The 13741-nt window shown below is 39.8% G+C and overlaps 1 protein-coding gene across 1 annotated transcript in view; it reads right to left on the bottom strand.

Moving 5' to 3' along the window:
- Positions 1-13083, bottom strand: part of TRPM3 (transient receptor potential cation channel subfamily M member 3) — a 418794-nt gene extending 405711 nt beyond the window's left edge. Inside the window, exon 1 of the mRNA XM_032674617.1 lies at positions 13016-13083. Coding sequence (XP_032530508.1) covers positions 13016-13039 — 24 coding nt within the window. The 5' untranslated portion in view covers positions 13040-13083. The remainder of the gene's footprint in view (positions 1-13015) is intronic.
- Between the last annotated feature and the right edge of the window lie 658 nt (positions 13084-13741).

Raw genomic sequence — 13741 nt, 5'->3', positions numbered from 1 at the left:
GAAACTGGTAATTCACTGCTTTGATGAGCAGATTGAGCTCTGTGCAGGAAGTTAAGAAAAATATTGGATATAGGAAAGGCCAGAGCACATGTTTCTTCCTAAGACTGCAATGTTTGTTCTTAAGTAAGGAAGACACACAAAGTTCCTTCCTAAGCATGGGTACATGGAAAATAAACAATGAGTCATGTCATTAAAAAAGAAAGAGAACTATTGCTAGCAAAGTGAATAATGATACAGGAAATATGTATCAGTGGAAAATGTAAATATCTCACCTCATTACCTCCACTCAGCATCATTCAGAAGTAAGAAACAAAAGCAGAAAAGGAGTTACATTAATGATATACTATCCTAACAAGTCCAGGAGCAGGGAGCATGCACACCCTAAGTATCTCTGAATCTAAGACAGGAATAAATGACACGACAAAAGTATCTTTAGCCACTGGACACTTTTTAGAACTGGGCCTGCATGATCCTGTGATTATAACAAACTCATTTCATATACATTTTTCTTTAGCAAGAGATCCTTGTAAAGGAAAAGAGTAAAAGTTTAATAAAAGGTACTTGCCAACTATTTCATCAACTGTTTGCTGTTCCCCATAATCATGTTCAAAGACTGGGCTCTAATGAGCAAAGAAGTAAGGGGAGGGGAGGGCAGGCAGAGCTCCCATAGCCTTTTGCCTTCTCAATTACATTTCTGAGTTTATGAAATTGTAGCAAGGCAGAACCAAGCTGCACTCACTTACAGATGCCTCAAAGCTTTGTCTCCTCCAGGGAGAAAAGGATAAAGTCAGCTCTGCTATCTGAAAATGTGGTTATCTCTTATGACTTCTCTGCTCAGCCCTGTTGCCTGCTTTCCACTGAGGTGAAGGGTGACCAGGTGATGAGCTATTATTCAAGTGCTCCTAGCTGATGGATCAGAGGATCACAGAACAGTTTAGGTTGAAAGGACCTTTAAAGGCCATCTAGTCCATGCAATGGGGAGGAACATCTTGAAAATGCTCTCAGCCTTTCCTCATAGGAGAGGTGCTCCATCACTCCAGTCATCTTTGTGGCTCTCCTCTTGACTTAATCCAACAGAATGAGGCAGCTCTAACTCAGGGTCGGGAATGGGTACTTCCAAGCTGAAAAAAAGCTCCCAATAACAGCATGCAGCTCAGGTAGGAAAGTACACTTTGATTTCATTTCTATCTCTGCCTCAGTGCTAGCATTAGTATAGTGTCATCTAGAAAATAATTTTTTTGGGGGTAGGTAATATATTTAGCAGTCCTTATAGATGACATATAGTGGTTTAACCATCCTTTGGTCATTTCAAAACAATTTGTAGCCGTGTAATATTGGTACTGATTATTACAACAGCTTACGAAACAGATGCCTCTGTATAAACTCTTACCTACATTAAGTTCTGTAGATGTATATACCTGTAGATGAATCCATTGGTGCTCTGACCTGCCTCCCATCCCTGTATGATTGCTGTTTCCATGACAGCCACATCCTCTCCACTCCTAGGAATCTCTCAGCAGGTCATCTTAATACATTAACACTGACCCAGCAATTCATGTAAAACACACATGCTTTGGGGTCGGGGCTGAAGACCCCCTGTTATTCAGGTAGAAGGGAGAAAGGTGGGAGAGAAGACCTTTTCCCTTAACATTTGAAATCTCAAAATTGAGGCAAAACTTTCCACCTTTTTTTTCTCCATTTCTCATGTGAAAGAGTCACCTGCTGTTTCCTTCTGCCACTAAGATGCCAGAAAGAGGAAAATTTGACTGCTGGAGCATGTTGCAAGGTTGTTAATCCCATCTGGGCTCTCTAAAAGCAGCAGTAACATTGATCTATTAACCACCATTGAAAAACTTACTGCTGTTTGTTGGGAGGCAAAAGGGGAGAAAAAACACCCACTCAAACACACAGGTTAGAGGCAAGCTTAACAGATAGAAGTAAGGTAAGAACTAAGGCTTCTGAAACCACATTTGTTTTAAAGCTAAAAGAAACATGATTGATCGACTACATTCTATTGTTATTCATTAGCAGTAGGGCAGAAAACATGAAATATATATTACATGCCCAGTAGAAATTCATAAGAAAATCCCTCATCCCAATATACTCAGTTCTGAAAAAGCCTAAATTTCTGGTTTGGGGCAGGCGGGCTGGGGGGGGGAAGCACCATACTAAAAAAGATGAAAGTACTTTTTTTCCATTAGCCAACATAAACTGAACTTACATCCAGTCTCTTAACCAAACTTCTTTTGGTAACACAGCTTGGAAAAGAATCTGCTTGAAAGAGGATCCTTCAGCAAGAAGACTGAGTACCTTTGACTAAAATATTAAAAACTTTGTCCAAATGCCACAGCAAATTATATGACGGTCCAAAGGCTCTCCTTTTCATACACAAGTCTCCTTGCTCTCCTTTATGGTTGCACTCGCTGTAGAAGTTATAAGAGAAAATCCCAAATCATATAAGAAAAATTTCTCTTAACAGCATTTCACCATATTTTATTATGTCTTACTTACCTACAACGGAAACTGCAACGATAATGGACAACTTCTGCTAGAATTCTGTGCGGAGCAACAGCTCACCATCATTAACACTATCTTTCAGCAGAAAAACAGTCTGAAGACAATCAGGATGCATCCTAGATCTAAGCATTGGCACCTCATTGATTATGTCTTGGTGCGACAGAGTGATGTTTGCGATGTTCGTCATACCCACATGATGCCCAGTGCAGAATGCCAAACAGATCATCGGCTTGTGCGCTGTAAACTTAACTTCAACCTTAAGTTCAAATCAAAAAGGGGTGATATTCCAAGGAGAAGACTCTAAGTTAACAATCTTTAAACAGCCACAGTGAGAGACAGATTCCAGGCAAATCTTCAAACTAGGTTTGAAAATCATTCTATAGATCCCTCTCCTGAAACACTTTGGCAATCTATTAAAAATAGCTTCCTGCAGTCCTCTGAAGAATCCTTAGGGTTCTCCTTCAAGAAGAACAAGGACTGGTTTGATGAAAACAATCAAGAGATCCAGGAATTGTTGAGGAAAAAGAGATCTGCTCACCAAGCACACCTTGCTCAGCCATCTTGTCATGTAAGAAAAGCAGCCTTTTGTCTTGCATACAGCGAGCTCCAACAGAAACTTTGTGACACCCAGAACAAGTGGTGGATCAATCTAGCAGAAAAGATTCAATTATGTGCAGATATGGGTGATCACGGAGGATTCTATGAGGCTTTGAAAACAGCATATGGGCCTACATACCAGGTCCAAAGCCCTCCACTTAGTGCAGATGGTCAAATGCTTCTGACAGATAAAACCTCCATTCTGAATTGATGCTCTGAACACTTTCAGACTCTTTTCAGTACCAACCGTGTAGTTCAAGACTCAGCAATTCAGTCCATCACACAACAACCGGTGAAGAATGAATTGGATATTGCCCCTACTATGGGAGAAACTCTTAAGACCATACAGCAGGTGAAAACTGGCAAGGCAGCTGGGGTTGATGGAATTCCACCTGAAGTCTGGAAGCATGGGGGCCAAGCACTTCTTGCTAAACTTAACGAGTTTGTGGTGAGCTGTTGGGAACTAGGCAAACTACCATCAGACCTTTGTGATGCAGTCATCATCACCTTGTATAAGAAGAAAGGAGATAAATCAGACTGTTCAAATTACTGTGGTATTACTCTGCTCTCCATTGCTGGCAAAATCCTGGCAAGAATACTTTTGAACAGACTAATACCCACTATAGCAGAAGGAATTCTACCTGAAAGCCAATGTGGTTTCAGAGCCAACAGGAGCACCACAGACATGGTATTTGTTCTCAGAGAACTGCAAGAGAAGTGTAGGGAACAGAACAAAGGTCTCTATGTAACCTTTGTTGATCTCACCAAGGCTTTCGATACTGTGAGCAGAAAAGGTCTATGGCAGATTTTGGAACGTTTAGGATGTCCCCCCAAGTTCCTTAAAATGATCATCTTATTTCATGAAGCTCAGCGTGGCCAAGTCAGATACAGCGATGCACTTTCTGAGCCCTTTCTAATAACTAATGGTGTGAAACAAGGCTGTGTTCTTGCACCAACCCTATTCACAGTCTTTTTCAGCATGATGCTCCAAAGGGCCACGGCAGACCTCAATGATCAGGACGGTATCTACATTCGATACCGTACTGATGGAAGCCTATTCAACCAACCTAAGGCAACTGAAGGCCCACACTAAGACCTTAAATCATCTTGTCTGGGAGCTGCTTTATGCTGATGACACCGCCCTTGTTGCCCACACAGAAGCAGCTCTGCAGCGTTTAACATCCTGCTTTGCAGACGCTGCTGAGCTCTTTGGGCTGGAAGTCAGCTTGAAGAAGACAGAAGTTCTCTATCAACCTGCACCTCAGGAAGTCTTCCATCATCCCCATATCACCATTGGCCAGTCAGAGCTCAAATCAGTCCAGCAGTTTAATTACCTGGGTAGTATCATCTCCTTGGACGGTAAGATTGACGGAGAGATAGACAACAGGTTAGCAGAGGCATATAGAGCTTTCGGAAAACTCCATAAAGGAGTTTGGCATAATAAACACCTGAAGAAAAGCACAAAGATCAGTGTTTACAGAGCCATTGTGCTGTCTACTCTTTTATACAGATTCGAATCATGGGTCATTTACCGCCACCACCTGCGTCTCCTAGAACGCTTCCATCAACGCTGCCTCCGTACAATCCTTAACATCCACTGGTCAGATTATGTGACCAATACATCTGTTCTAGAGCAAGCAGCAGTCACAAGCATTGAGGCCATGTTGCTGAGAACGCAGCTGCGTTGGGCAGGGCACGTCTCAAGGATGAAGGACCACCACCTCCCTAAGATCTTGCTTTATGGTGAACTTCCCACTGGCTGCCACATGAGAGGAGCCCCAAAGAGAAGATACAAGGACTCCCAGAAACAACATCTCAGCCTTGGCCATATTGATCAACATAACTGGTCTACTCTGGCCTCCAGTCGGGAGGTCTGGAGATACAGCATCTATAACGCTGCTGCTTCCTTTGAGAATGCATGCAGGATCACTCTTGAGGAGAAAAGACAATGCAGAAAGAATCGTGTCTTGCAGAATATACCACCTAAGGAGTTTTTCTGCTGTGCCTTTTGCAACCGGACTTGTCTATCTCGTATTGGCCTCTTTAGCCACCAGTGCTCTTGTAACAAATGTGGGTAGAGCCCTTCCCAAGTTTTCGTTTGTGAAGCCCAGCCATGATGATGACTTACCTACAAGTAATTATGTACTTATAGTTTAAATGACAGAACATGTTGCCATAGAGATTACGAAATTTTTTATGTCTAGGTTTATTATTATGATGATGTCGAGTTATGACACCACAGCTGAAACTTTCCAGTTTGAGTAGTTAGCTTTAATTAAAGCATAGAGTAGTGGATAATGTGTTGCCTATCCATATATTTATTTTTCACCTTCTGTTTTGACGACTAGATTTTAGCCCATTCCAAGGAGATTTATGTGCTATTCCATCATCTGCTGACTTTGTTTGTTCTGGGATATTGAAGAAAACATGTAAAAAATGTTGCATCTCCATGCAGAGGCAGAGGATTGTGGAACTGTGGATAAAACATCATCCAGGAGACCAGAGGGATCTCTAAAATAAGGCACTTGGGTAGGAGGTAAACCCACCTGTGGATACCCTACAACCTATGAACCCAGCTCTACACAGTTTGAAAGAAGGTGCAGGACATGTCCCCTGCTCAAACCAGCTTCCACATCGAGCTGAGCTTTCCCAGGGGTTACAGGAGGTGCTCAAGGCATGTAAACCTGGGCGGAGTAAATAACACCACTCAACAACAGGTGGTGTTGGGCAGATCAACCCCTTCTCTAGTGATCACACTTCTTAAGAAATTTTGCTCAAGAACAGTATATTTAGGGAAGGATCTAATCATGCAAGTCTGCGTGAGAACTACTACAAGGACGAACTGAATGAGACCTGCTTGGTCCTTGTCCACCTGGAACAAAACTTTGACCTGTTTTGGTAAGAAATTATACTTAGGGAGAGTCAGATCTGAACAGAGCAGGGACCAATTTGGTGATACCACCAAACCAGTCAGGTGTGCATCTTCAAACACCTCTAGATCTAATTATCCACTCCTTGGTGGAGTAGTCCTCAGTTACAATTTTGTCCCTGCTATGAAGTCACAAATTATAAAAGTTTAGTCTGTTCTACTGCTCTTTGGTTTCAAAGTGAAAGTATTGTTTTTAAGAGCATAATACTGACATTAAAAGGAAAATTTCCAAAATACAAAATATGACAAGTTTACAGTATTTAAGTTAGCTAGTGTGACTGAGTTCTATATCAGCCTTTCCTATATAGGAGAAAAGAAGATGACATTTCACCCCAGAATTGTAAATAACCTCCTAAAAATTATCATCCATTTTGTCTTATGTAGGACAGAAGCCATCTCAAACTGGAATACAGCTAAACTATTATTATCAACATGCTTATATCAGACCAGGTTGCCCAGGAAACTATTTTCAATTAGTAATGTTTTGATCAGCAGAAGTATCCTGAAGCCAAAGGTTCAGTTGTACAAAACACTGGTCATACTTCATAGATGAGATTTTTTATACCCTGCCTTAGAGGTAGGGTATAAATTGGAAAACTGCACAAAATAAGAACTGTATGAGGACAAAGAGATTTACATCTAGCAAGATATTTAAAAAGACAGACAACATTTTAAATCAGATTCTCCAAGAAGGATTTAGCAATCAGATTTCCATTACATGCCATCTAAATGCCAACACATAATCTAATTGCTTTTTTTTTTTCTATTAAACAGTTGAGCCATAAGACACTTCTCAAATCTTCAGCAAATATGTTTCAATAGCAAGGAACTGTGACAATTCTTCATTTGGATACTTTGGTAAAATATGCAAGATGTTGGTTTAAACTATGATATGGAAATGATCACTAAGCTTAAGTGACTCTACTAGGGAATTTATTGTTCCTACACTGTTTTATATAGTATCCAGCAGAAGTGGAAGAAGAGGGCTAAAGAAAAAGGCAAGGGACTTTACAGTCAGAGAGAAGGTGCAGGCATTTGCATCAGCGAGACTGAACTTGGCTTTCCAAACCAAATCACAATTACTTAAGTGTTTATCTGGGTCTTGCTGTTCTCAGTGTTGGTCTCGATAGAGTTTCAGGTGATGTGATACAGACAGAATAACAAAACTGTACAGTACTGTCCATTTCCAGCACAGTGCCTTTCAAGGCTTAAATAATTAAAGTCAGTATCTAGAATATAAAAGGGAAAACAAATACTTGCAAGAAGGGAGATATATGTGGTCAAAGAGATGGCAAGAAGGATTATTTTATTGCTCTGTTTTTTGAAGGAACATGCTAGGAAATGGTAACTGCAATGTCCCAGTATGACAAGCCTAAGATCCATGGTCTGATACCCAGGCTATTTCAGAATGTGATGAAAAATATGTCAAAATACATAATCTTGTGCCATGCCCTAGATTTTATTTAGTCATCTATCAGTAGCAATTTCCCTGTGTGATCACTCCACAAAGAATTGTTGCAGAGATTAGGCCTACATTTGCATGTCCACTGTAGGTACATTGATTTTTGTTTCACTGGCAGCTTTCCACTTGTGAATATTTTTAAAAAGTAAAAAGGAAAAATCTGTATTGCTTTTTTATATGACTAGATGTAACAACAACTATTCCAAACTTTTTTCCTCCAAACCAAAAAATCTTTTGTTCAGGGGAAAAAAAAATCCTTTCCCTGAAAAGCATTCATCTCTTTGCTCTCTAGTTTAAAGCGGAAAGAAAAAAGCAAAAACATTAAATAAAGCTACACCTAGACATTCAAAATGTGCACATATTTTGATATTGCCTATAAGAGCTATTCTCCTCAAACTGCAACACACTATTCTTTATTCTAGTTGTTGTTCAGCACCTGATTTACACCTCAGCCATATTCTCAGATGAGAATTTCTCCCCCTGAGGGGCTATAAATAATTGCTAGTTCCTTTTCTGAAAGGAGAAGTAGAAGTTTTATTCATACGCATGCAGGACTGCCAGCATATAAACCACCCAGGTGGCAAAAATAAAAAAATTGTCTCCCATCAAAACACATCTACCACTTAAATGAAAGACCAGCCTTCATGAAAGCTCTTTAGTGTTACTCACAGTTTTCTGAAGGCCCATGAGAGGATGTCTCTTACTAAAGTTCCCAATTTCGCAAAGTTCTCTCTGTTACTGAGATATAGGAGAGTCTTTTTGGGGTGTGTCATCATAATCAGGTAAAGAACTAAGCTTTAATAAGACAACACTTGTAGCTTTTCTCAATTGCTAGCATTTGTCGTGTCAAAGGATTGGTCAGAGCAGTGAGTTTTGCCTGTTAGGAAAAGTCCTTCTCATTAGGCTTACCTCGATGCAGGAGCACTGAACTTCCCTGCCTCAGCCTCTTCCTTGGCATCCACTTTGGCATACACAGTCCTGATGTCTGCAAGACCTTTCATTCCTTTAGTCTTTACTATTACATCCATCACACAAACCTGCCATTTCCTCAGATCTTTTCAGTCAGAAGCCTTTTTCTCTCTCGAGTCCGAGGAATTTTTCAAGCGGGGACCACCAGAGGGCAAAGCTGGATCAGGAACATCTGAGCTCACTGCAGCTCTGTCCTGCATCCCGGAGTCTGATGGGGCTTCAGGACTAACCCGTCAGCAGACTGGATGCTCACAGTTCAGACAGTACGTCACGACTGTAGCTATTTGCAATCACCACCCAAACCCCTCTGTATTCAGGAAAGCCTCAGAATCTCTGGGATATGAAATCAAAGGGCGGGCAGCATAATTAGACAACAACCTCATTAACTTATAATAACCTCTTTCAGTATTTGTGGGAATCCCAAAAATTTTGGTCTAAGATATTAAGGAGAACAACATGAGAAAAACTAAAGGACAGTTCAGCCTTTAATTTTGAACTTATTGAAAGTTACTGTGCACTAGAAATTCATTTGAGAGAGAAAAGCGTTGCAACTTCATCTCTAGAAGCATTAGCTCTACCTTTGAGTGACCCTCAAACCTGGATGCAGTCTCCATTTCAGCAAGACACTATCATTGTGTTCAGGCAACACATCTGAAATCACAGTAGAGCAACCAGCAATCTTAGTAGAACCTATCCTATTTAACATGTTAGCTACAGAATGCTTTTTATTTGAACTTGATTGGAAAAACTAATGCCACTACGCATTTCTTCCATAGAAAGTATTCAGTTCCCAAAATATATTTCAAACTATTTGTGCATGTGATCTTTTAAGGGAAGGTCTCATTTAAAGCAAACCAAAATTTATTTGCATCTCCCTATACCTCAGACAAAACACTCGTCCCTGGTGCTCCACACAAAGGCCGCTTCCCTTCTCTCTTTCTGATCAGTGTCTTCCAAAGCATTTGCATTCTCCCCTATGACTCTGTGCAACTCATACTGAAGAAGATTAGTGAACAGACAAAAGCAAATTCATGATCAGCACAATCAATGTAACTCCAGAATTAATTCTGAGTACAGTGTTTCTCAAGCAGCATAAGCAACCAGCCACCTATAACAAAGTGAGAAGAGGCTGTTGCATGCCATGAAGGCTTCACACCTGCTTCTCAAGACAAGAAACATCTCCAGCACCACACTCACATACCCATCACCACAGCTGGTTTTCAGTCATAATAAACTTCTGTGGACCTAGACATCAGCATATCACCTCTCCAGCCCAGAGAGTGAGTCAGCCTCTTGGTAGAGCATTTATTTTTCAGCGAGACATGATCTGCTATGCACTGAAGATCCATGAAAAATACCTGATCAGCAAAAGTCACTTCAAAGGCAGAGAGGCAAACCTTTAGCCAGCACAGCAGTGTCTGAAAGTGGAGCAGAATGATACCCAGATGTGTGGAAAATGATAGTGTTAAAAATCACTGCAAGCAAATAGGTTGCTTTGCCTACAGTCTAGAAAATGATGCATCTGGTACTGATTGGGAAAGCACCCATCCATTTAAAATCCATGAATGGAAAATGTTGTGATGTCTAATTCAAACACACTTTTGGGCCTGACTGCACTGAAAAGATGTTCCTTGAGTTACCTTGCTGAGTGCTGCCATGAAGGACCTCCACCACCTGATGTGATCTGATGAGTCTTGGTCAGAGGTGGAGGTGGAGGACATCAACAGAAATAGACTCCAAGAGACCAAAGCTTTTCCTTTATGCAGTGGAAATCTACTTCAGAGATGCATGATGCTGAAAAGTCTGTCTTTCTTTTCTCTTTTGTACTAGTCACAGGAAAACTTTACCAGAGGCACCCCAGGAAACCTGGTCCTCCCTGGACAACCTTGACACTTCAGCTTCTTGAAGAAGAGATGTCATGCAACAAGAAGAGTCTTTAAATCCTATTCTCAGCCAATATTGTTACTATATCATCAGGAGGAATTTTTCCAAGACACACCCTTTAAACAACAATAACAGTTTTCAATATGTTTAAGGGTATATGCATGAAGATTGGGTCACTACTGTTCATGCTAATATTGATCTTCAATCAGCTAATGCTGATCTTCAAAAATATAGCAGTACAGATAGTGACCACACCTGCCCTTTTTGCAATGAAGAAATTTAAGATGGGGAGAATGTCATTGCACAGCTGAACTATCATTATCAACGTCTAGAAGCAAAACCAGCAAACAATTAGTCCTATAATCTCTATTAGAAAATCGATCTTGCAAATTACATTCCTAGCCATTTTAAAAAGTACTGATGCCTTTCTGAAAGGAATTTCACCTGTCAGAAGAATTCCTGCTATTGGATAACATTGGTTTTAATGTTCTCCTTTTTTAAGGTTGTTTTGCTCTCAAGTGAACTTATGTTTATTGTTCTAACAATACTTTCCTGTTGATTATTACTCTCTTCACCATTTGTGATGTAACAGGCAATATTGCTGTGGAGAACAACACAGCACCGAGATCAGTAGGAATAGGGCCTTTAAAATCACCAGATACCTTGAGTTTGTGCAATTCTTTTCATTAACAGAAGAAATACAAAAATATATAAAAAGTGTATCAGATCTCCACGAAATGACGGCATGAAAAGCCAGTGGCTTTTAAAGAGTATTTGCACATTTACAAGTGCATGCAGAGAGTGAGATTAGAAAAATAGTTTTTTCTTTCAGTGAGTTATAAAAAACAAGGTCTCTAAAATAATTTTTATATATAATTTTAAGATACTATAGAACTATGTTTGAGATCCAGAAAGTACCAGCCATTTCAATGTCCAGTCCTAACTTCCTCCCAAGCCCTCCTCCCCATATACTTTTCAAAGAGGCTCATAGCAGCATAGCTAACAACACAAACAGCATGTATTTTTAATAATCCTTCAGAAGCATTAAGATCTTATGCATTTCACTTGCTGGGGAAACATTCATGGATGTCTTCAGCTCCTTTGCTATGCTTTATAATATGAAAGCCTCTACATCTCTGCCTCTGAAGCTGCAGACAAGCAACACACACCTGGTACTTCCTTCTCTTGCATCTCAAAATATTTATGTTTTAAACCTGGTATAGAACTGGAAAAGACCCAGAGAATCCGTTTTACATTTCATCTGTCCTTTCTCCAAATAACAAAGATGTTATCATTTCCAGACATCTATAGATAGGTTTTAATGGCATCAGTAAAACAATCTGAATATTTACAGCAAGCCACAAATCTAAAATGAAAGCCCTTGCCCTTCTATGCCAGAGGGCTGTGACGGCAGTTCCAGATAATGTTTTTTTTTCTAACTTGTTCAGACCCTACTCTGTCCAAAGACAGCTCCTTCTGCACCCACCCATAATATTGCTGTCCAGCATCAGCCCTCAGTACTTACCTCACTTAGAGTGCCTCTAAACCAAGAGTTCTGATAAAGTCATAGTATGGAAAGCAGAGGAAGCAAGACATTTGATATCATAGTTTTTCTTTTAGGAAGCAGTAAGATCACTTACCATAGCTGGAACACCTTTCCAAACTAGCCTTCTGTGGGAAAATTTCATTTATTTGTATAGGTTTAGTCATACAATAATATGTTCGATGTAAAATACATTTCACAGAGCAAGAAATTTTCTATGCCCTTATCACCTAAATAACATAAAAAATATTATTGCACCTGAATTTATTTTCCCCCTTAGATTATTAAACTGCGAGGTCCAAAGCAATAACTAAGCAAAACCCCAGATGAAAACATCTCAGTCATATCCAAAACCAGTGCTAGTGGTCAAAGTTCTCAACAGAGCTAAATATCAGCCCTCAAAAGACCTTTGCATATTGGTACCACAACAGGGTCCAGAAACCAACAGTCATTTAGTCTACTTGATACCTCCTACCCCAAAGAAAAAATGCTACTGAAAAGGTAGAAAATTTCCTTAGTTAACAAAGACCAAAACAGTGTCACTCTGTGTATGCACTCTGTGTACAGGAATTAAACACTGAACAATCAGAATAGAGAAGTCAAGACACTAATATTCTTCCATTACTTAAAAAAGTATCTTTTTAAATTTTGTATTTATTATTTAAAAGCATTATGAATTAATTAAAAAATTATATTACATTAAACTTTGTGGTAGTTTTGAACTTCATCTTTTGTCTTCTATGACAGTGCCAATTTATTTAGGACATTTGAACCCTTTATGTATTCATTATTTTGTTTGCCCACCCTGGAACAGCAAATCTGTAAACAGTTTATTGCTGTATGTTACATTGTCTCCAGTATCCTGATAGTGCATCAGTCAAGAAGAGTTATATTTTCAGGCATTTGTGCCTTTGTAGTCATTCTACTCCATCGTGCATCTGATCTCAGAGGGAATTATTAAAGTAAATTTCCTTTCCAGAGTTTACAAGCCATGACACTCCCTAGAGACTTAGGAAAGAGCAATCACAGTATTTGAAATTAACTTTTTTAAAAAACCACCACTACCAAAAATCCAACTTCTTTCCAACACATTTAAATAGAATAAGAAACTCACCAAATTTGCCTGTTTATTCTTCATTTGGGCAGCCAACTCTCTGCAGAGGATGTGCTATGAATCCAGTTGCCTTTCCCTCATTCTAGGAGGTGTAGGAGATGTGACAGGTTCAAGTCAATCAGCAGAGTGCAACACTGGTGCATTTCTACAGCAGGGAGGCAGAAAAAGCAGGGGTGGAGGGAGAAGAGTCAGCCCTCACAGCAGTTGAAGAGTTCCTGCATGTTGTTATTGCAGCAGGTTCCTATGACTAGCTTTAGCTGATCTTGTCTCCTCTGACATTGCTGCCTGTTGAGCTGGGGATCGCAAAGGAAGACTAATCACTGCACACCTCGAGCTGTATCCTGCAGTAAGCCCTGGGGTTTTATCAACTGCAAAGGCAATCAATACCTGGGGAGGAAAGAAGTTTTGTCACCTGTCACCTGAGATAAATTGATCGATTTCCTAATTCTAGTACTAATGCTGGATTCAAAGTCAAATGATAATTACTCAAGCTGATTCTTGAAACAATTTATGAATGACACTGATCATGATTATTAAAACTGGTGTGAAAGGCATTGTGGCACATGAGTTCATTTGGTTTATTTATAGATTAATTTTCTTCTATTTACCATCATGTTGAATTCAGGAAGGGATAGGAGTTTTCCACTGTGAGAAGAGCTTCCTCTTTTCCTAGTAGATATCATTACTTGCTAGATGCATAAATTGGCAAACCTTTCACACTAATGG

This window comes from Chiroxiphia lanceolata, chromosome Z (genome assembly GCF_009829145.1).
Source record: "Chiroxiphia lanceolata isolate bChiLan1 chromosome Z, bChiLan1.pri, whole genome shotgun sequence".
NCBI lineage: Eukaryota > Metazoa > Chordata > Aves > Passeriformes > Pipridae > Chiroxiphia > Chiroxiphia lanceolata.
The sequence above is the reverse complement of the archived record's forward strand: the minus strand, read 5'-3'. Positions and strand labels throughout refer to the sequence as shown.